General features: G+C 36.9%; 2 protein-coding genes and 1 pseudogene across 8 annotated transcripts; 2 read left to right on the top strand and 1 right to left on the bottom strand.

Annotated features, from left to right (window-relative positions):
- Window positions 1-59: 59 nt before the first annotated feature.
- MGT3 (magnesium transporter 3) lies at window positions 60-4,955 on the bottom strand. Of its 6 annotated transcripts, none has more exons than XM_021443903.2 (7): window positions 4,631-4,955; window positions 3,462-4,078; window positions 2,945-3,015; window positions 1,401-1,529; window positions 967-1,311; window positions 478-525; window positions 60-337 (listed from the first exon to the last, which is right to left on the bottom strand). In XM_021443903.2, the coding sequence occupies exons 2-7, from the start codon at window positions 3,892-3,894 to the stop codon at window positions 107-109; spliced, it is 1,257 nt and encodes a 418-aa protein (XP_021299578.1). In that variant the 5' UTR covers window positions 3,895-4,078; window positions 4,631-4,955; the 3' UTR covers window positions 60-106. The 6 variants fall into 6 exon arrangements, with proteins under 6 accessions (XP_021299578.1, XP_021299576.1, XP_021299581.1 ...); XM_021443901.2 differs by having other exon boundaries at window positions 3,462-4,071; XM_021443906.2 differs by having other exon boundaries at window positions 4,679-4,955.
- Window positions 4,956-6,545: 1,590 nt separating this feature from the next.
- Window positions 6,546-10,497, top strand: LOC110428168 (uncharacterized). 2 transcript variants are annotated; one of them, XM_021443899.1, is made up of 4 exons: window positions 6,546-6,979; window positions 7,788-9,181; window positions 9,451-9,678; window positions 9,908-10,497. In XM_021443899.1, the coding sequence occupies exons 2-4, from the start codon at window positions 7,854-7,856 to the stop codon at window positions 10,095-10,097; spliced, it is 1,746 nt and encodes a 581-aa protein (XP_021299574.1). In that variant the 5' UTR covers window positions 6,546-6,979; window positions 7,788-7,853; the 3' UTR covers window positions 10,098-10,497. The 2 variants fall into 2 exon arrangements, with proteins under 2 accessions (XP_021299574.1, XP_021299575.1); XM_021443900.1 differs by lacking the exon at window positions 9,451-9,678.
- A 1,424-nt stretch (window positions 10,498-11,921) lies between these two features.
- Window positions 11,922-15,861, top strand: LOC110428245 (LRR receptor-like serine/threonine-protein kinase RPK2 pseudogene; annotated as a pseudogene).
- The last annotated feature ends 4,232 nt before the right edge of the window (window positions 15,862-20,093 follow it).

Below are 20,093 nucleotides of genomic sequence, written 5' to 3'. Positions count from 1 at the left end.
AAATGTTCTCAAGGAGCACTGCAAATGTAATACATAAATATATGCTAAGGATGCCGATAGACTAATAATAATTTCATCTTTAATCGAACAGTTTAAGCTCAACAATTTACAATGGGAATACTTTCTTGTACCTGAAATATAACAAGAAAGAAAAGTACAATAACACACATCCAGCACCTGTTATAAGCAGAACCCAACTAAATCCAGATGGGTAATCAAAAACTGAAGCTGCAAAGTTCATTCCAAAGACTCCCGCTACAGCAGCAAATAACGTAGCCACAAAAGTTGCCGCAGTGAGAAGTAACTCAAATTGTATCAGATGGTTTTGAACATTGCCCTGTTTAAGTAAAGAGGAAGAAAATAATCTTTAATTAGTACTTAATGACTTTCCTGGTTCCCATTGACTTCTTCCCCATCTCCCACTTGAAATTGCAAGTTAAAGAGAAGGCATCATTAAATCAGTCAATCAATCCTCACCAATTTAATGTTGATCAGATCTTCAGTATCATCAATGTACTCTTTGAGCTGCATCACCAATAAGATACAGTGTCAGTGGATTACATGAGAGTGATACTATTCTCAAGTCTCAACGATCTTCAGAAGAGTATATTTTAATTTTAGGTTCCTACAGTATTGGAAGAAAAAGCTACTAGTTGCTTTGCTTAAAGTGAATGCACTATCTATAGGTTAAACTTGGAGATGGTTCCAGTGGAAAATTAGGGGGCAGTGTGGTGAAGAGCCCATCCCACTGCACTGCCCCGTTGTACCAAACAGTCCTTTAGGGGTGGCAGAAACAGATCAGTCTTCTACGTCAGCTGATTACTTGTAGATCCGTAGGATGTAGGGTATATACATCCCAAGCCAAGAATTACATAACCAAAGCTTCTTAATAATTTTCCACTATATTTATAAACCATTATAAAAAGATTCTAAAATATCTATGGTAGGAAGTCAAAGGTCTCGTACCGAGAACAATTTGCTGAGAGTATGATCAATAACAACAAAGTATGCTTCAAGTAACATTTCAAGTTGTTCAATATTTTCCCCACCATTTGATGAACTGATTAAGCTTCCATGTTTACTTGAACTCACAATACTGCTAAATGCCCTTTGCAATCTGTGGGATCCATTAGTTGAAGCTACTGGTGAAACAGGAGCAGATTTTGAAACTACTTTGGTCCCACCAGAAAAATTGGTTATGGCATTTAGTTCACTTGGGGTGTTACCCTCTGACTTTAGCTTTTTCTCGGTGAGGTACATCTCCGCCATGTCACCATCATCATCCATGAGATGCTCTAACTCATCTCGGACCTAACAATTTCAATCTAAAATCAATTATATAAGAAGCAAAGCTACAGCAGGTACAAATTCCAAAAGGTACTGTATATAAGTGTCCGCACCTTCTGAACTCGCTGGGTTAATGCGAGGAGATTGCCTTTTAATCTACGAACACGTTCCAGGTTAACAGTATTAATCGACGATGCTAGTTCGTCTAGCACTGGATATATCTCAATTTCCAGTTCTTTCACCTATAAAAAGGAAATTTTCTGAAATGAGAGGGAGTTTCAGCTTAATATCTGTACCAACATGAACACTAAATCTCCAATATTTTACTTTGGTTTTAACCAGGCTAATGGCCTTACCACTTCTAGAACCTACATTCATCAGACCAATCCATTTGGCTTCATGAGATAACTATGCATGCCAAATACAAATATTAGACTTTGGGAGGAAAGCCCATCCTACCTATCAATCCCAATAATAGTAATAATGTTGTTGCTTCAGTTAAAAAGGACCCACTAATCATTGAAAAACAGTACATAAATCTTAGCAGAGTTGTTGACCAGAAAAGATTTAACAGTCTGTGACAAAAGTAGCCAATTAAAACTTTATTGAGACAAGTATGTAAGAGAAAATAGATAATAGATGGACACTACCAGTATTGAATCAACATGATGTCAACGGGCGGCAAATCCACTCCAATTGTGCAAATGGCGGAACTTTCAACATAAGTTTATTGAGTAGCATATGAATAGAAAGGTTTATATGCAATAGAAAATAGAAAAACAGAATTTTATGCCATTAAAGGAATCAACAGAGTTTATCTAGCTATGTCTTTGCACATGCTAGGAAAGCCTCTAGCAACCAAATGTGTGATAGGCCTGCTTGTTTATCAGGCTTTTTGACAGAAATTTAAACCTACAAACAGGAGCAGGATAGAAAACCTGCAACCTCAACCCCTACCATACTTAACAAAAGAGGAGAAGCCATGACTACAACTCAATTCTGTAGCAACTTCTTTTTCTTTGGCCAAAAAAAGAAAATCTGTAGCCACTTTCAACTCATTTTCCATTAGGAAGATATTTTGCCTATATCCTATGATTTGATTGAAGTGTCAGAGCCAGTAATACAAATTGACCAGAATTGAGACTGACATAAACCCTACACCATTCAGACTTCTAAGCTGGACAAGACTTGATTCATATATAGTCAAATAACACAAAATTCTCTCTCACTCTATAGAGAAAGAAAGGAGAGAAAGAGGGAGAAAAGAGGAAAGGGAGAAGAAAGGAACTAGAGAGAGTCTCTGATTCATAATCCTTAACAAAAATGAAATGTAATGAATCGCTTAGCAGAGTCTTCTGGCAAGGAGGCTGGGCAAGTTGGATGAACCTTCCAACTGTGTTGCAGAGCATCTATCCATATTAACATGAACAGAATATCTCTAACCTGAGCATTGATGACAGTGTGCCATTGCCACCTCAAAGTATTAATATTTCCACTGAATATTATTAATATAAGGAGCCTAAACATTATACAGGTTGTGCCTCTAGGTTATCCCCTCAATGTTGACTGTTGAGTAAAAGAAGTTCAATTGATTACGTATTTGAAATGGAACTCAAGCAGTTCCAACAATTACGTAATGATAGAGGTTGTGGCATACCTGTGTATCCAGGGACATGCAGGTTAGTTCCAATGCCAGTTCCAGAGCCCTAAATTCAAATGGCAGGTCATCTGAATCAAACCAGTAAAATAATGTAAGCAACTTATGTGACAATTTTATAAACCATAAGGGTTCCAAACTAACAATAAGTTAAGACAAGTGACACAAACAAGAACTGCCATAAAACTCTTTGGGGCTAACAAAGATTTTAGAAGCATCAGTTGAACCCAAATGGTAATTTTTCATCTTCCTTAACTGGGGAAGATGCTCTGCTTTTGAGGAACAGCACAGCAGTCAAATTCAGTGGCATTACAGTTTTTCTCCATATGCTTCTCCATACAGGCTAACATGTTAATAGATATTGAGGGCAGGACAATATAACAGTCATTTTTGTATGGATCAATAATGATTTCAACAGCAAGTTGCAGTAAAAACTGTTAGTTAGAACTCCTCTGGTCATCCATTTGTGACCAAATTAAGCTACAGGCTATCAATAACATGCAAGTATGCATTTTACCAGCTTGGTCTTTGTTTGTCTGAAGACGCTTGCATAATTCTGACTCGTATTGAACAACATTTTTCTCCAAAGAATTCATCAAGATAACCTCCTCGGCTGTGATTATACATCTTATTTGCTCAAGACTAACCACAATAGCCTTCTCCCTTCCTAGTATCGTTGAAGGATAAATAAACAAAGGGTCCAAAAGCCTGAGGTCCCTGGATGGCAAAGAACAATGTCTCATTATTCTAGCCTTATCAAGCTCCAAAATCTTCACATTGCCATCTTGATCAATCTTTATCCATGAACGACTGTTGTGACCTCTCTTCTTCACCCCCGGAACCCCAGAACCATGATTTGCATGTGCACCCGAATTAAGCCTTTCACTGTTATAGGAAGAGGTAGATTCAGGAGCATCAGAGGGAAGAAAATGGCCCTGTGATTCTTCCATTGAATTTTAGTCTTTCCTTCTTTGATTCCAGGCAACAATTTCGCAAAAAGGTGACCTATCAGTGCACATTGCAACAGCAGCAGCCTCACTCATTTGAGCTGGTAATCAGATGCATTGGAACTCAGTTCTTGATACTTCTTTTATCCATGTTACCTTGTCATGCATGAAGCGAGATTCCTGAAAACTTTTGGTAGGTATATAAGAAAGCAGGCAAGGAATCACTTTAAAAGAATACCGTTTTCAGTGGAGAAAGCACAAAATTACTGACTAGGCAGCCTCAAATAATAACTCAACCTAACAAAACAAAAACTCTGCTCATTTTGGTAGCTCAAAATTTACAAGCAGAAAAGAGAAGAGGAATCCACCTTGAATCTCATGTTTCATTATTCAACAAGGGACAAAAACCAGCAATTGCCGATATTTAGTGAGTTGAAGACCAATACGTAAACTATACACCAAGAATTTGAGAAATCTAAAATTTGATTCAACGATTAAATCCCAGTATGAAATTCACTCAAACAGATATAGTCCCCTACTGAAAACACAACCCCGACACTCAAAAGCCCTCAAATAGCAACTAAATACTAAAAATAGCCATTTATCTAAAAACCCAAATGACAAAAACAACCCAATTCTGTTTAGAAGATTAAATGTGAATGCAAGCAAATTATATCAACAAGAAATAGAAAATAAAAGAAACCCAGATTAAAAAAAGATGGAAGAGCAATGAATATACCACTTAAAAATAAACTTCAAGAAAAATCAGCAAAGCCGTGGAAGGAACCTGGGATTACGTTGTTTCATTTAATGGAAGTGAAGAGAGACAGTGACACAGTCGACGCAAACTGAGAAGCGCCATCCATTAACTAACTTCTCGACGCGTTTCCTTCCTCGTTGGCCGTCGAGATTCGTAATGAAACATCTTAAACATTCATTTTTTAACGTTTTTTCTCTGTTTTTTTTCTCTCTCTCTCCCTGCGTTTTGGAAGATGTACGAGATATTTTTGATCATTTAGAGCCATTAATGTGTAATTCAACAAATAGTAGGTGGCCTTGGCCTTGCATCGAAATAAAAGAAAAAATAAGGGCACATTTTTTAAGCTATTTATTTTTTTTCTTGATAAAAAGAGATTCAAATGTTATTCTCAAAAATCAAAAAATAAGAAGTGTTGTGATGAGAAATAAATTGTATTAAAATTTAAAATTCAAAATGGTAGGCTTTTATCTCTTTATGATTCATATTATTATTTTCTTTAATTCAATAAAAATAGAAAACATACAATGATAGAACAAATTTTAAATAAATTTTTATTTTTTTATTATATTCAATCAAATTATATATTTTTATTTTAAATTAAATAGACTTTTTATGATTAACAGTGAATTATATGTTATTAATTAAAATATTATTTATTATTTAACATTCCTATAATGATAACATATGACATAAAATAACAAGTAATATTTTAATTAATAATAATTATTTATTATTTATTTAATTTAAATAAATATAATTTTTTAATTAAATGTAATAAAAAATAAAAAATTATTTGAATTAATCTAAATAGTTCAAGAGTATTTTTAAATATTATGTCAATAAGAAAATATGTAAACAAGAGAGAAACATATCATCTATAAATATTTTTACTACAAGTTTTATTATTTAATCACAACAAAGAATTATAGTGAAAAAAATTGAATTTGGAGAAAAGCATAAGAAAATAAAAAGATCTAAGTATTATAATAGAGAGCTTTTCATATTCGAAATTTGTATATATTGTAATTAATTGAATTATCTTTATATTTATATTTTTGTTTGAATAGCCTCAAGATTATTAAAAATATTAATTTTCAAATCTTAAATCTATCCCAACTAAAGATTTCAAAATTCAATTTAAGAACTAAGACAAATTAAATCCAAATTCAAGCTAAAACCTTAAAAATTTATACATTTTTTTTACAAAATAAAATACCAAATATAAAACACGATAATTCAAAATATCAAATGATTCAAAATAAAATACAGTTTTACAACTGTATTTTAATTTTACTATCATACTTCAATTTTATTGATTTTTAGACTATATATAATGAAATTAAAATATTTAACAAAATATCTTTTTAATATAAATGATAAACTTCTCTCAATCATTATTTTTTATTTAAAAATCAACAAAATTAAAAGTACGATAACAATAATTATTGAAATTAAAATATAGAGATAAAATCCAACATTGATTCATAGTATCGTAATAAATTTGACCTTAATTCTTTTTTTTTTAAATGTTTGATGTTTTAAATAAAGAAAAATTATAATCACTAACAATCTATTAACATATGGAAGCCTCATTTTTATATTAGTTTTGTTCAACTTATTAATCTCTTAATGACTTTGTTAATTAAATAAATTTAATTTTAATCATTATTTTAAAAAAATAAATTTTGATAATTTTAAAGCTTAAACTTTTCAAAATTTTAATAAGACACCAATCACAACACGCCACGTCAATGATCAGTGCATAAGGAAAAGACTAAAAGGCCCAAACAATTACCCATTCAAACCACGTGGCAGGACATGATACGCAAGTGGAAGAAAAATGAAAAGCACGACAATTCCCCTCGACATTTCAAAGCAACGGAGAGGAGTTAAAAAGATGGCGCGAAACCGCAGATATAGTGAAAGTTAGTTACAAAAATGGAACCGGAAATTCAGAAAATGTCGCTACTCCATCCGCACCAAATCCTAACACCCCAATTTCCCTTTCTTCCTTTCTTTTCCCCTTTTTTTTAAAAAAATTTAATTAATTTCTTTTTTTTCAAACATTATTCGCATATTTGAATATTTTCTTTGTCGATTAACCGTTTCTAATTTCTGGTAATTTTTCTATCTCTATATCCGCTGAAAATCCGGGGTCAAATATTCATGACTTGGTTTTTTCGTTAGTCCCAAGTTTTCTGTTTTGTTTTTGTTTTTTTTTTTTAATTAGGTGATGTGAACTTCAGATACTAATTTTCATCGTAGGAAGGCAGCTTTGGATCGCCGGAGATTCTTCCGGCGAGCTCGATTTCTGCGGCTGTTACCGTAGTGAGTTTGTTTTCATTTCATTTTTTGAGTGGATGAATCTGTTTAGTGTAATTCTGAACAATGCAGCTGTTAATTGTTTTTCCTTTTTTTTTTGTTCGTTTTAATTCTGAAGAATCAAACATGATGGAAATTGTTTTACGGAAATGGAAATGGAAAGAATTATATAATCTAGAGGAAGGCATTGATTCAGAAATTTGAGAATCGTAGCTTTTTCTTTATGATAACGATGCTGGGTTTACCTGAGAATTGAAATTTTAGTTGGAATAAAAGGTAGCTTTTATGAAAAATCAGAGATAAATTTATCCTTTTTTTGGTTCCCGGATCGAATTAACGAAGAAATGCAGTGAAATTCCAATGGGTTTCCATTTTCTAACTAATGTAGCTTTTAGGAAAATTTGTTGAAGGTTTTTATCTTAATGTCTTATCCTTCTCATATATATGGTCTGAGGTTTTTTGTGTAGTTAATGTTTTTCCCCCACTTCCTGAAAGAAAGATTTTAACGATTTTAATGTGAAGAATGGAATCATATTTTTTGCTGAATTAATCTTGCAGAATGGTGTAGAAGTGAGAAGGTAAGCTATCATGAATTGCATTGCTTGGGCTGTATGTGTGTTTTTCCTTTTGGATTTTCACCTTATTAGTTATCTAATACTATTACACATTCATTCACGTATGGCTATGGCTATCTGTGTTGAAAGGGTGGTTTTTATTTTCTTAGACAGTGTTTGAACTTTTACTAAACCTTTTTAACTCCTCATGAATATACCTACCTAATTTGGGAAGTTTTCCTTTTGTTTTCATTTTCCAGGCAGACCTATAGGGAGATGATGTAAACGCACACATGAATCCCGGGTCCAACAATTACTTTTAAGTTATGGACTTTGATCATATGAATGGAAACAGTATGCATTCAAGAGTAGACATAGATGAAAGTGATGGGAGTGGAAGCAGTAAGCATTCAGGGAGACGTCTGGAACTTGTCGTTGGAAGCAGAAGCAGTAGGCATTCGAGTGAGGGAAGTGGAAGCAGTAAGCATTCAAGTGAGGAGAGTGGAAGCAGTAAGCATTCAAGCGAGGAGAGTGGAAGCAGTGAGCATTCAAGAAGACATCTAGAACTTGATGATGAAACTGAAAGACGTAATCATTCAAGTGAGGGTAGTGGAAGCAGTGAGCGTTTAAGTGAGGGCAGTGGAAGCAGTGGGCATTCAAGAAGACATCTAGAGCTTGATCATGAAACCGGAAGCAGTAAGAATTCAAGTGAGGGTAGTGGAAGCAGTAAACGATATCCAGAGGTAATAAACAGGAGCGGAGAAAATGAAAGTAATCATTTTGAGCTTAAGCCAGAGATTATTAAGGGATGGGGAAACAATAATAATTTTGAAATTCACCCAGAGGTAATTGATGGGAGTGAAAGTAGCAAACGATCGGAACTAATTCAAGAGGAAGGCGATGGGAATGAAGGTGATATACTTTTCTCAACTGAAAAGCTGAGGTTGCCATCCTCTTCATCCCCATCTTCGTCTGGCTCATCAACAGATGATCAGTTTCAATTGGATAAAATGTCCAGACCAGGCAACACTTCAACTTCCTTCCCTAAATTTGATGAGGATACTGAAGCGTCATCAAACTGCAAACGTAATGTTTCTGGTAACGACTTTCCCAAATCAGAAGAATGTCAAAATGGAACTGCAGGTCCCAAATCGACATCTCAACAAGTTTCTAGTGTCACCCACGAATCAACATCAACACAATCCCCTCCGATCCAAGTGATGGACCGACAAGAAGAATATGATCCTTATAGGATTCCCTCTGCTGTCTTTGCAAGAAGTAAATCAACAACACCTTTGGATTGGAGTATTGCTTCTAATGAGTCACTATTTAGCATTCAAGTAGGGAACAATAGTTTTTCCAGAGACCATATTCTAAACCTAAAATCTGGAGAACTTTTCAAGTCAGGTGAGTTTATTGCGTTCAGTCCATCCCCTGTTGCTTTAGCGGTGGACGCTCACAAAAAGAGTGTTCAATTGGACAAGAGCAAAGCAACTGTAGTATCAGATGACGCTGTCAAGGATAAAACAGGCCTGAGAGTTGAAGAACCAATTCATGAAAAGCCAACACATCCCATGGTCACTTGGAATTCATCCACCATTTCTAACCATTCTGATGATAGTGGAACCAGTGGACACTCCTTTGCTTTTCAAATGTAAGTTAACGGCATTCTCTATCAACAAATAATCCTACTATTGGCCTGAATGTGCTAACTTGTTATTTATGCTTGTGCACAATGTAACTTTTTCTCTGTGCAAAACGAGATGCCTCTCCTTGGTGTCTATATATATAGTTGTTCATGTGAGCCTAATATAATCAGTTACTCCACATGCATACACGTAGGTTATACATGTATGCAAAATCATATAGAAATTTCAAACCTTACGCATGCTCGATGAGGAATATACACCTTTTGTGTTGCAGAAGAAAGAAGAAGAAGAAGAAAAAGAAGCAGAAGAAGTGTGCATGGCCATCATGCTACTGTTCTAATTGTAGCTGGGCGTTCTGCTACTGTACATGGCCAAGCTGGTACTTTAGGTGGCCAAGCTGCTGCTTTAGGTGGCCAAGCTGCTGCTGTTCTAATTGTAGCTGGGCGTTCTGCTGCTGTTGGAACTGTAGCATAAAAAGATGGTGCTGTCACTTTTCTACCGTGTATGCTTCTCTTTCTCCCTACCGATATTGTAACCATGTATCAAGCATTAGTTATAAGCAGATCTTTGAGAATTAAAAACTTTGTTTTTAAATTTTAGTGGTGTATATTGCACTTAATGTGCCTCTATTTGCTCATGATGTATATTTTCGGGCTGTCACATACAATGTAAAATGATTTCAAGATGTGTTGCAGGAACTCATCGACTTAATTTATTTTGGATCATTGCAGTTTGACAGATGGAAGAAATGATGGTGTGAAAGAAAACGTGAAGCAACAACAAGAACAACAGACCTTGGACTCTGCAGTACCCTCAAAATCAGGTTGCTGCAGCTGTTGCACTTGGTTTCCTTCCTGTCAATGCGGATGGCACTGGTGTTGGTGTTACTCTTGTAACTGTTGTCGAGGAAGCCGCTGTTGAAGCCTCAAGCCGCCCTCTCCCTGCAACAAAGGCCTGTCTATATCTATCCGTTTTTGGGATGTTTGCACAGATCTCTTGCTATTTAATCATCATCATGACTTCTGCATAAATGCAAAGGTTCTCATCAAAGGGCTTGCTCTTCCATTTTTCCATTGAACTGACATATTTCAATCGAGTCTAAAGTTCACATATCTTCTCTTCTCATATACATGTTCATGTCTGAGTCGGGTCCTTTGTCAGTGAGAAGAAAGGGAAAATGCCTAGGGAGGCAATGGCTGGGAAGGGGAAACTCATCTCGCCCCCACATGTTTTTGAAGATATGGGGAGGAAATTAACTTTTAGGTCGTTTCATTCATGTTACTTTCTAGTTTATAAAGTGATACATTAGAGTTTCATTAGATTTTTTGCACTGGTTTCTCCAATCTTTAAAGTAATGGTGGAGGTCAGAAGCTTTCTTGTGCAGTAAATGGTGTCTTAGCCAGTCATTGTCTACTTCTTAGTAACCTTCACATATTCATAAGTCATAACATGCCAATCACCCAAAAAACAAAAAGGGGATCTGATCAAAGCATAACTTAAATAAGTTTTGCCCTCCCCAAATGTCACTGAAATAACATGTCACCCCTGAAAGCTGCTTATGGGGTTGAGCTTTTCTCTTGTGCATTCACATAACCAAAGCTTATTATTAAATGGAGATTCTGCTACATTTTGATGGAAATGTTTTTTCTTTAACATGAACCAATTGGGAATGGAGGAGAGTTAATGTGACCTGTCAACCACCACCAAGGCTTTTCTTTAACTTCCCCATCAAAAGATGAACCACATTAATTGTCTAACCAGACTACTACGCCTGCATGTCAAGAGTTTGTGGTCCAAACTTCCTAAAGTATTAATCAACAGACAAGATATTTAATTTTCCCCCCATTTATTCTAAGACTTTTAGTTTGTGTCTGGCCATTCCATCTTCACATGGTTACAGCCAAACTTGCTGCACAGCACATCATTCCTTCAAAATAAATTATTGGGAGACTTAAACAAAGTATCCAGTTTTTACAGAAGAAAAATGGGGAGATTAAGGAATCTTATTTGACAAAATCTACTCATTTCTTGATCACTATCTATTAAACAATAAATAAAAGTAACATTAAGTTAATCCAATGACTGCGGACTTAGACAGAGTCAAAAAACTTTCCATCACCAAATTTTGAATAATCTAATTATTATTATTATTATTATTATTATTATCTTAAATCTAACTTTATTTAATTTAAAATAAAAATATTAAAATACAACAAAAAAAGACTTAATATAAAATAAAAATACAAAAACGAAATAAAAGAATAAATAATTCAAAGAATTTTTTTAGATATTATCTTCAATATTTTTTCCTTAAAAAAAGAAAAAAAATAAAATCGTGCGTCACGCTGGCAATAGGATGACGTCATCATTTCGTTTAAATTCCCCGCGTAGTTTCGTTTGTAGTTTTCCAGTAACTTTTTCCTCAGGGCAAACGACACCGTTTTATTTTTCTTTATTTATTTATGTGAGTGAGAAGGTAAAAGAAATTCCACGTAGACCCAAAAGAAGAAGAAGGGACGAAAAACTAATTTTTTCAAAAAGGATGGTGGGACCCACAATCTGCCCGGTCTTTCCAGGAGCCGCCGTGTGTTGACGGCTGTGATGTATTAATTGACCGGCCGTTGGACCCCACCTTCCCTCACCCGTTAGTCCACGTGGGCCCCCCTTCACTATGTCTGTCTATGCAGGAAAAAAAAAAAAAAAGGAAGTTGAAATAGGGAAACAAAAAAGTTTTAAAAAAGGAAACAGTGCAAAGCTGAAGACCCAGACTTTCCACAACCCCATCAAGGAAGAAGCAAGAAAGAAACGCGTTTTTCTCCTCCAAAGACTCTCCTTCTCGCCCACAAAATTTTGATTTATTACTAAAAATTATCAAATATTTTTCTCCCTATAGGAAACAGAGAGAGAGAGAGAGAGAGAGAAAGGTTTTTGGGTCCTTTGGGTGGACTCTTTCAAGAACGGAGAGATCTTTTTTGTTGGGTGGTTCTTGTTTTCTTTAGGAAAAATGAAATGCTATCTGTTCTGTAAAGCTTTGATCTTGCTTTCGTTTCAACTATTTGTTGTCTTCACCTTAGTTTCAGGGAAGTTGGTATCTGAGAAAAGGATTCTGTTGGAGTTCAAAAGCTCTGTTTTTGATCCTTCAGGGATTCTTTCAAGCTGGAACTCTACAAAGAACCCAAATCACTGCTCCTGGTTTGGAGTTGCATGCAATTCAAGGTCTCAAGTCATCTCCATCAACATCCCTGGTGGTTGTGGAGAAGGTTATAAAGGTAACTTAACTAGAGCTTGTTCTTGTTCTTCAAAGCTGTCTCAGTTTCCATTTTATGGTTTTGGATTGAGAAGAAGAGCACGTTCAAATGGGAAACTAGTTGGAAACTTGTCACCCTTAATTGGGAAACTTACTGAGCTTAGAGTTTTATCTCTTGCTTTTAATGATATTGGTGGTGAAATTCCTTTAGAGCTATGGGGTTTAGTGAAATTAGAAGAACTTGATCTTGAAGGGAATTCATTTTCTGGGAAGTTGCCTAATGAATTTGTGGGGTTGAGAAATCTGCGGGTTTTGAATCTGGGGTTTAATGAACTTGAAGGGGAGATTTCAAGGTCTTTGTCAAAATGCGTGAATTTGGAGGTTTTGAGTTTAGCTGGGAATATGCTGAAGGGTTCTGTACCTGATTATTTTGGCAGTTTCTATAAGTTGAAGGGGCTTTATTTGTCTAATAATCGGCTAAATGGGCCAATTCTTGATAATTTTGGAAGTAATTGTCGGTATCTTGAACATCTTGATCTGTCTGGGAATTTCCTAGGTGGGAGGATTCCTGGTAGTTTGGGGAATTGTCGGCAGTTACGGACTCTTTTGTTGTTTTCTAACATGTTCGATGGCATTATTCCTAATGAGCTCGGCCAGCTGTATAAGCTTGAGATTCTTGATGTTTCTAGAAACAACCTTAGCGGTTTGATTCCCCAGGAGCTTGGAAATTGCATTCATTTGTCGGCTCTTGTCCTTTCTAATCTCTTTGATCCAGTGCTGACTAGGCAGAGTTCAAGTAAAGAGCTGTCATTTGGATTGCCGCTTGCTACTACTTATGAGTATAATCGTTTTCAAGGCTCCATCCCAATGGAAATTACAACCCTTCCAAAGCTCAAAATACTTTGGGTGCCCAGGGCAAATCTTGGGGGGAAGTTACCAAGCAACTGGAGTACTTGTGAGAACTTGGAAATGGTGGACTTAGCTCAGAACCACTTCAGTGGAGAAATTGTTGGAGCGTTCAATGGATGCAAGAAACTACAGCATCTAGATTTGAGCTCAAACAGGCTAACTGGCGAGCTTGATGAGAAACTTCCCGTTCCTTGTATGACACTTTTTGATATTAGTGGAAATGTCATGTCAGGATCAATCCCCAGGTTTAATTACAGTGTATGCCCTGGTTTTTTCTCCTTGAGTTCTGAACTTCCCCAAACCCATGATCCAGCATCCGCGTATCTGTCATTCTTCACATATAAAACACGCCTTGCAATGCATTTGCCATTTTCTGGTTCAAAAGCTGTGTTGATTCACAATTTCAGTGGAAACAACTTCTCTGGTTCACTCCCATGGCTACCAATTGCACCAACAAGATTGGGTAAGCAGACTGATTATACATTTCTTGCTGGTGGAAACAAGATCACTGGATCATTTCCTGGAAGTTTATTTGGAAACTGTAATAAGCTACATGGGATGATTGCTAACGTTAGCAAGAACAGACTGTCCGGTCACATTCCATCAGGAATTGGTGCAATCTGCAGATCCCTTAGATTTTTGGATGTATCTGAGAATGAGATTGGAGGGGTAATTCCCCAAAGTCTCAGGGAATTGAAATCTCTTGTTTTCCTTGACCTAAGTGGAAACAAATTTAGAGGTCCAATTCCTGAAGGGCTCCATCAGTTGAAGCATCTCAAACATCTCTCCTTGGCAAGAAACAACCTGACTGGTGCCGTTCCTTCTAGCTTTGGACGCTTTCGTTCCCTTGAGGTGTTAGAACTTTCATCAAATTCTCTATCTGGTAAGATTCCAAAAGGACTTATCAATCTGAGAAACAATGGTAGTGCAGTGAATCCTACCAGTGTTCATCGAAAGCCATTCCTTCTCTCACACCGTGTATTCTCACTATCTGTGAGACCTGCTGATACGACAACCAACACTGAAGGTTCACCAAATGATGTTTCTCCTTCACAGAACACAGTCAATAAAAGTTTAGATTCCATTGAGATTGCATCGATAGCATCGGCCTCAGCCATTGTTTCAGTTCTTCTAGTTCTAGTTGTCCTATTCTTTTACACGAGGAAATGGGTCCCAACATCCAGGGTTCAGGTTTCTGAATCAAGGGAAATTACAGCTTTCATTGATATTGGGGTTCCATTGACATATGAAAGTATTGTCCAGGCAACAGGGAATTTTAGTGCCGGCAAATGCATTGGAAATGGAGGTTTTGGTGCCACTTACAAGGCTGAAATAGCTCCAGGAACCCTAGTGGCAGTGAAGAGGCTTGCTGTTGGAAGGTTCCAAGGTGTTCAGCAGTTCCATGCAGAGATAAAGATCCTTGAAAGGATGAGGCACCCTAATCTTGTAACTTTAATAGGATACCATGCCAGTGCAACAGAGATGTTTCTCATATATAATTATTTGTCAGGTGGTAATTTAGAAAATTTTATTAAGGAGAGGTCCACAAGGGCTGTAGATTGGAAGATTATTCACAAGATTGCTCTGGATATAGCCCATGCACTTGCATATCTACATGACCAATGTGCTCCAAAGGTTCTGCACCGTGATGTCAAGCCAAGTAACATATTGTTGGACAATGATTGTAATGCTTATCTGTCTGACTTTGGATTATCAAGGCTTTTGGGTACCTCGGAAACCCATGCAACAACCGGTGTAGCTGGCACATTTGGATATGTTGCACCAGAGTATGCAATGACCTGTCGTGTATCTGAGAAGGCTGATGTTTACAGCTATGGTGTTGTGCTGCTTGAGTTGATATCAGATAAGAAAGCTTTGGATCCTTCATTCTCCTCACAAGCAGATGGTTTTAATATTGTCTCTTGGGCCTGCATGCTGCTTCGACAGGGTCAGGCAAAGGATGTGTTCACTACAAGGTTATGGGATACAGCTCCTCATGATGAACTGGTAGAATTGCTGCACTTAGCCATCACATGTACAGTTGATAGCCTCTCAACCAGGCCAACTATGAGGCAAGTTGTCCAAAGGTTGAAGCGAATTCAACCTTCTTCAATGCAATAATGAGGTTTCTGGGTGCATGCTGTGATCTTTAAGGAACAGCTCGAGTGTAGAAATCATAACAAACTTGTAATTTGTACATTCGCACCTAAAATTGGAATTGGAACATCATTTGGGTTAAGTTCAGGGGTTTTTGTTTTGCTTTTAATATGGTTCCTGTTCCCCTGGCTGAGGACAACCCTTGTTGAATCTGCAGAAAATAGCAGATGTGAATTTTGGGCAGAAAATGTTTTGGAGGCTGCTTCATACATGTACTCCAGTTCACTTTGTATTTGTAACGTAGACCAAGGCAGGTCTGGTATTGTAATTTAGTGTTTTCCCTATTTTGCAATTTTGGGCTTTGTCTATGATTGGCTATAACCAAGGAAACTAATGCTTAATCTTAATAAATATTGGATTTTTACCGTCATCGATCCTGATCTTTTGCTTCATTTTGATGGTCACAGGATGTTTTCTTTTTGGGTAAAATTTGGCCAGAAACTCTTCTGTTAACAATCATTGGAGGATTTACTACATTGGGAATAATGATACTTTCTGTTCACATTCCTACGGTAGAACTAACTGTAGCAGATTGCATGGTTGGTATGATCTCAGGTTTTTGTATACTAGACATGCTTTTGATGAAATCACCAAATGGTGTTTAGGATGACAAATTCCTCATGCCTAGAGGAAGGTATGCCATTTATTACAAGCAGTTTGCTTTCAAAAGCACATCTGGGAATTTATTATATATATTTTGAAAGGAAACTTTCAATGGTTAATAACTAGTCTAAGAGCTAACATTGGCATAACAGTGTTTGGCCTGCCATTAAACTTCTTGATCTTCTTGGTCATAATTAAATGGCAATTGCTTCATTTAGTGCAATTAAAATGGCCTCTGCGTGCTAGCCCCGATCATCTCTGCTTGTATAGACATACAGATATTACTAAATAAGCATCGATCCCAGAATATCTTTCAGTATTTCCTAAGAAAACCAATGACAATGGTTTCAAAGATAATGAAAATGGAGATCTGAAATCGTTTTTCCCTCCACAAATCTGTTGTCTATATTGGATACAACAAGAAACTACTTGGTAGCTTGTACATATGAAAGTGTAGCAGTCAATGAAGTTTTTCATTGCCTTTGTATGAGGAAATCATTTTTGCAATCTTATGAAGTAGCTTCGATGCGCCACCTTCTCTACCTTCTCTTTGGTGAGAGGTCCATTCTTGGAAATTATGGAGTCTACCTGCAAAGTCTGTGAAGAGTCCATCTACTTTTATTTTGTTTATCCAGTAGTTGTACTCTTCATATGGATCTTGGCTGAAGTTGAAGTGCAAGAATAAGTTTTCATTTCGGAAGGTATAGGGATGGACCTGAAAGGGAAAAACCAGGAGGCAGTAAAGAATCGGAGAATGGATTAATAAAACTCTCCTTTGGATTTCCAAGCCAATATGGAGAAAAATATGCACCTGGAGGCCATGAGCATGAGCTCTGGCAACAAGATCAGTAGCTTCAGTTAAGTAATTATTGATTGAGGGTACAATTGTCTCCCTCCAAGGTCCAATTCCAACCACATAGTTCTTGATGAAATTGAAATAACTATCTGAAGTAATCTCCAAGAATGACTGCAGAAAGCATTTATTCACTCTGTCAGGAATGCAGTAACCAAAAGAGATTGCTTGCCTGGAATAGACACCAAAAACAGTTGTTACATCTGCCTGGAATGATTATTAACAACTTAATTTAAGTATGAAAATCCATAGGAATTTCTTCTCGAACTTGCTGTCTTATTCTTTCTTCGCAAAGGAAAGAATTTCACCTTAAACCATTAATTGTTTGAATCTAGACAGAGCTGCAAAGTTAGAAAACAAATATCCAAGATCGTTTTCATAACTGAATGAAAGGAATGTCATTTAAACTAATACCCTTTGGCACACTGCTCAACTGTGATATCTAGTACAGATACATACCAAATACAATTGAAAGAGGGTTTCTTTTACTTTCCTTCTGACCAAGCAGGTTATGAATGAGGTTTAATGAATTGTGCATATCACTTTCTCTATGAGGCCATAACTAGATAATGGCCCTTGTGATTCGTTAATCGTTCACATTGACTTTGTACAGATAATCTACTACTGTTCTCACTTAATCTAAATGAAAACAGGGGTTATGGTCAAGGATTATCCTTTTGAGTAATTAATCTCCCTGCAGTAGTATGGACAATTACATTTAATGAATTGAACAAGCACAGATTAAATAACCACACTGTTGTTACTATGCATCTCTGTCCATGCAAATTTGTCTCAGTAGCACACAGGCTAATATATTCATAACTTTCCATGGTTGTTATCTGTGCAGGTGAGCTTTAACTTATCTCTTTGTATCATTTGATACTAAATAGTAGTAGTTGAGAGAGAGAGATGATAGTCAATGAGATGTTTTTTTTTTTTTTTTTTTGAAATTGAGCATTTTATTCATCAACTAAGAGTGAACAATCCCTGTACAGAGATCAAGATCAGTCCCAGGTTCTAAATTGCCATCAAACCTATAGCAACTTAAAATCCAGACTTTACAAAAAGAACACAGAGCAAGGAGTCCCAACCTTTCCCTATACAAAAGCCTCTCCCTCAAAACAAATCATGACAGCTCCTAATCAAAATGCCAATTCCAATGCATCCCACCCACACCATAACAAATCAAACCTGCTGTGAAGAGCCAGCATCCTGTTCCAAACTCCCACCGATTCTACTCATAGACTTTAAACACATTGTCATGACGACTCCTGCTGGCATAGGATTCAAGCTTGTGCCTTTCCCAAAATCCTGCCTAGACATCAAGCATGCCTCTCTAACCAAAAACCCAAGAAAGCTTGGTGGTCGTAAAACAAAAGAACCCATATCCAATCACCAGATCCTAAGGGAAACCATTGAGATCCTACAGCAAAAATTGCTCCCTGCAAAGGAGCCATCAGACCTTGAAGTTGAAAGCCAACAAAATGGATGTGCCGACAGATCTCCCTAGCAAACAAGCAATTCGGATGGTGAAGGAGCAAAATGGGATCCTCCTAACGTGAAGCAGGCTTTTCAGAGCAAAAAGCCTCCCAGATCAACCTTTGAACCAGCACCGCTTGAAGAACATCACCAAGCTGACAGAATCAGCCGCAGCGGAGCAAGGAATAACTCCCTCCACCAAAAGACCTCAGCAGCAACAATATTAAAGAAACAGATAATGCAGCGAACGACCACAACAGCAACCTCCAGGACCATTATTCGTGCCAACACAGAGCCCCTCCCAAATCTTGACTTAGTATCAGATCCAATCAGGAATCAAAGGAAAAGAACAAAGACGGTAAGCATCCAAAGACCAAAAACACCCTACACTGCAATTAACTAACAGCCGGTTCCCCAAACTCCTCCACCACATCAGTCAGTCAACTCCAAAACCCAGAGACCCCTTAATCACAAAGAAAGCAATGAACACACTCTCCATCCAGAACAAAAGGGGTACAAGTCACCTTTTAACCAACACAGCAGTATCATAGATACACAAGGACACACACAAGTAAACAGAGGTCACACACAACTTCCTCTTGATCAATTAAGTTCTTTTTCTTTATCTCCTGCTTGACGGCCACCCTCTCATGCTGCACCGCAGGATGCACTAGACCCTGATAAGAATCAGTGCACGTTAGAGCCCCAACACAATAAATTAGTCATAGATATTCAACAAATCAACCTGACCCTGCACCGCTCCCTTGGCAAGGCTATCAGCAAAATGGCACCAAAAGATACCTTGTATGCTGCAACACTTTCTTCAGGAAACTCCCCATTTGAGCCTCGATGAGCAATATTATACGGGCAAATTGTTTGCAGGGGCTTTACATGTCTACCAGCTACTTTACTTGGAAGTGGATGTAGTTGTCTTCCAGCACACTCCCCAATAACTATAAGAACTATCAAAGGCAAAAAGCCTGCCAAGCATAAACATCATATTTCTCCAGCAGATTAGTTTGTCTTCATGCATGACAGGATTATAGATAGCTTCAACTTATCTTAGCTAATTCTGGAATATGATAAGGAATGTTATATGTAAGCACAAGTTTTCCCAACTCGTGTGCGTAAGTATGGGTATAAACAATGGTCGTATATGACTGTTAAGTTCCTAAATCGCTCTGGATCAGCACTGAAAACTTACCCCCACTGTTAAACCAAGGAAATATTACAGGTCAGACCAACCAGGTTTATTAAAAATCACAAAGACACCAAATTCTACAGCAAAAGGGGCATATGATACAGGAAAAAGAGCCTCAGATTTAGATGCTTTCATGCTGACTTGAAAAAAGGACGAGCGAAAGGCAAACCATATTATATCAAAATTGGCATCTTTGATAAGCATGTGTATTGATAGCTATATATGTTCATACAACAGGTTACATGAATTAGATTTGTTTTTTATTAAATAAACACTGTATTATAGTGCCACATGGCCGGAATAAATGAAATTTTGGCTGACCAATCTCTGTTCATACAACAGGTTGCATGAATTAGTTTGGCATATAAGTGTTGACTGACCTTAAATTGCCAGTCAAAAACCCCCCCTTTAACTCACTTGGGGGGAAACTTCAGAGATTCCTTGAATTGTCTGCAGAGTTGCAAATCA

The sequence above is a fragment of the Theobroma umbraticum genome, unplaced genomic scaffold, assembly GCF_002168275.2.
Source record: "Theobroma umbraticum cultivar Fairchild unplaced genomic scaffold, ASM216827v3 scaffold_31.0, whole genome shotgun sequence".
Taxonomy (NCBI): Eukaryota; Viridiplantae; Streptophyta; class Magnoliopsida; order Malvales; family Malvaceae; genus Theobroma; species Theobroma umbraticum.
This window is presented reverse-complemented; position numbering and strand designations above follow the sequence as displayed.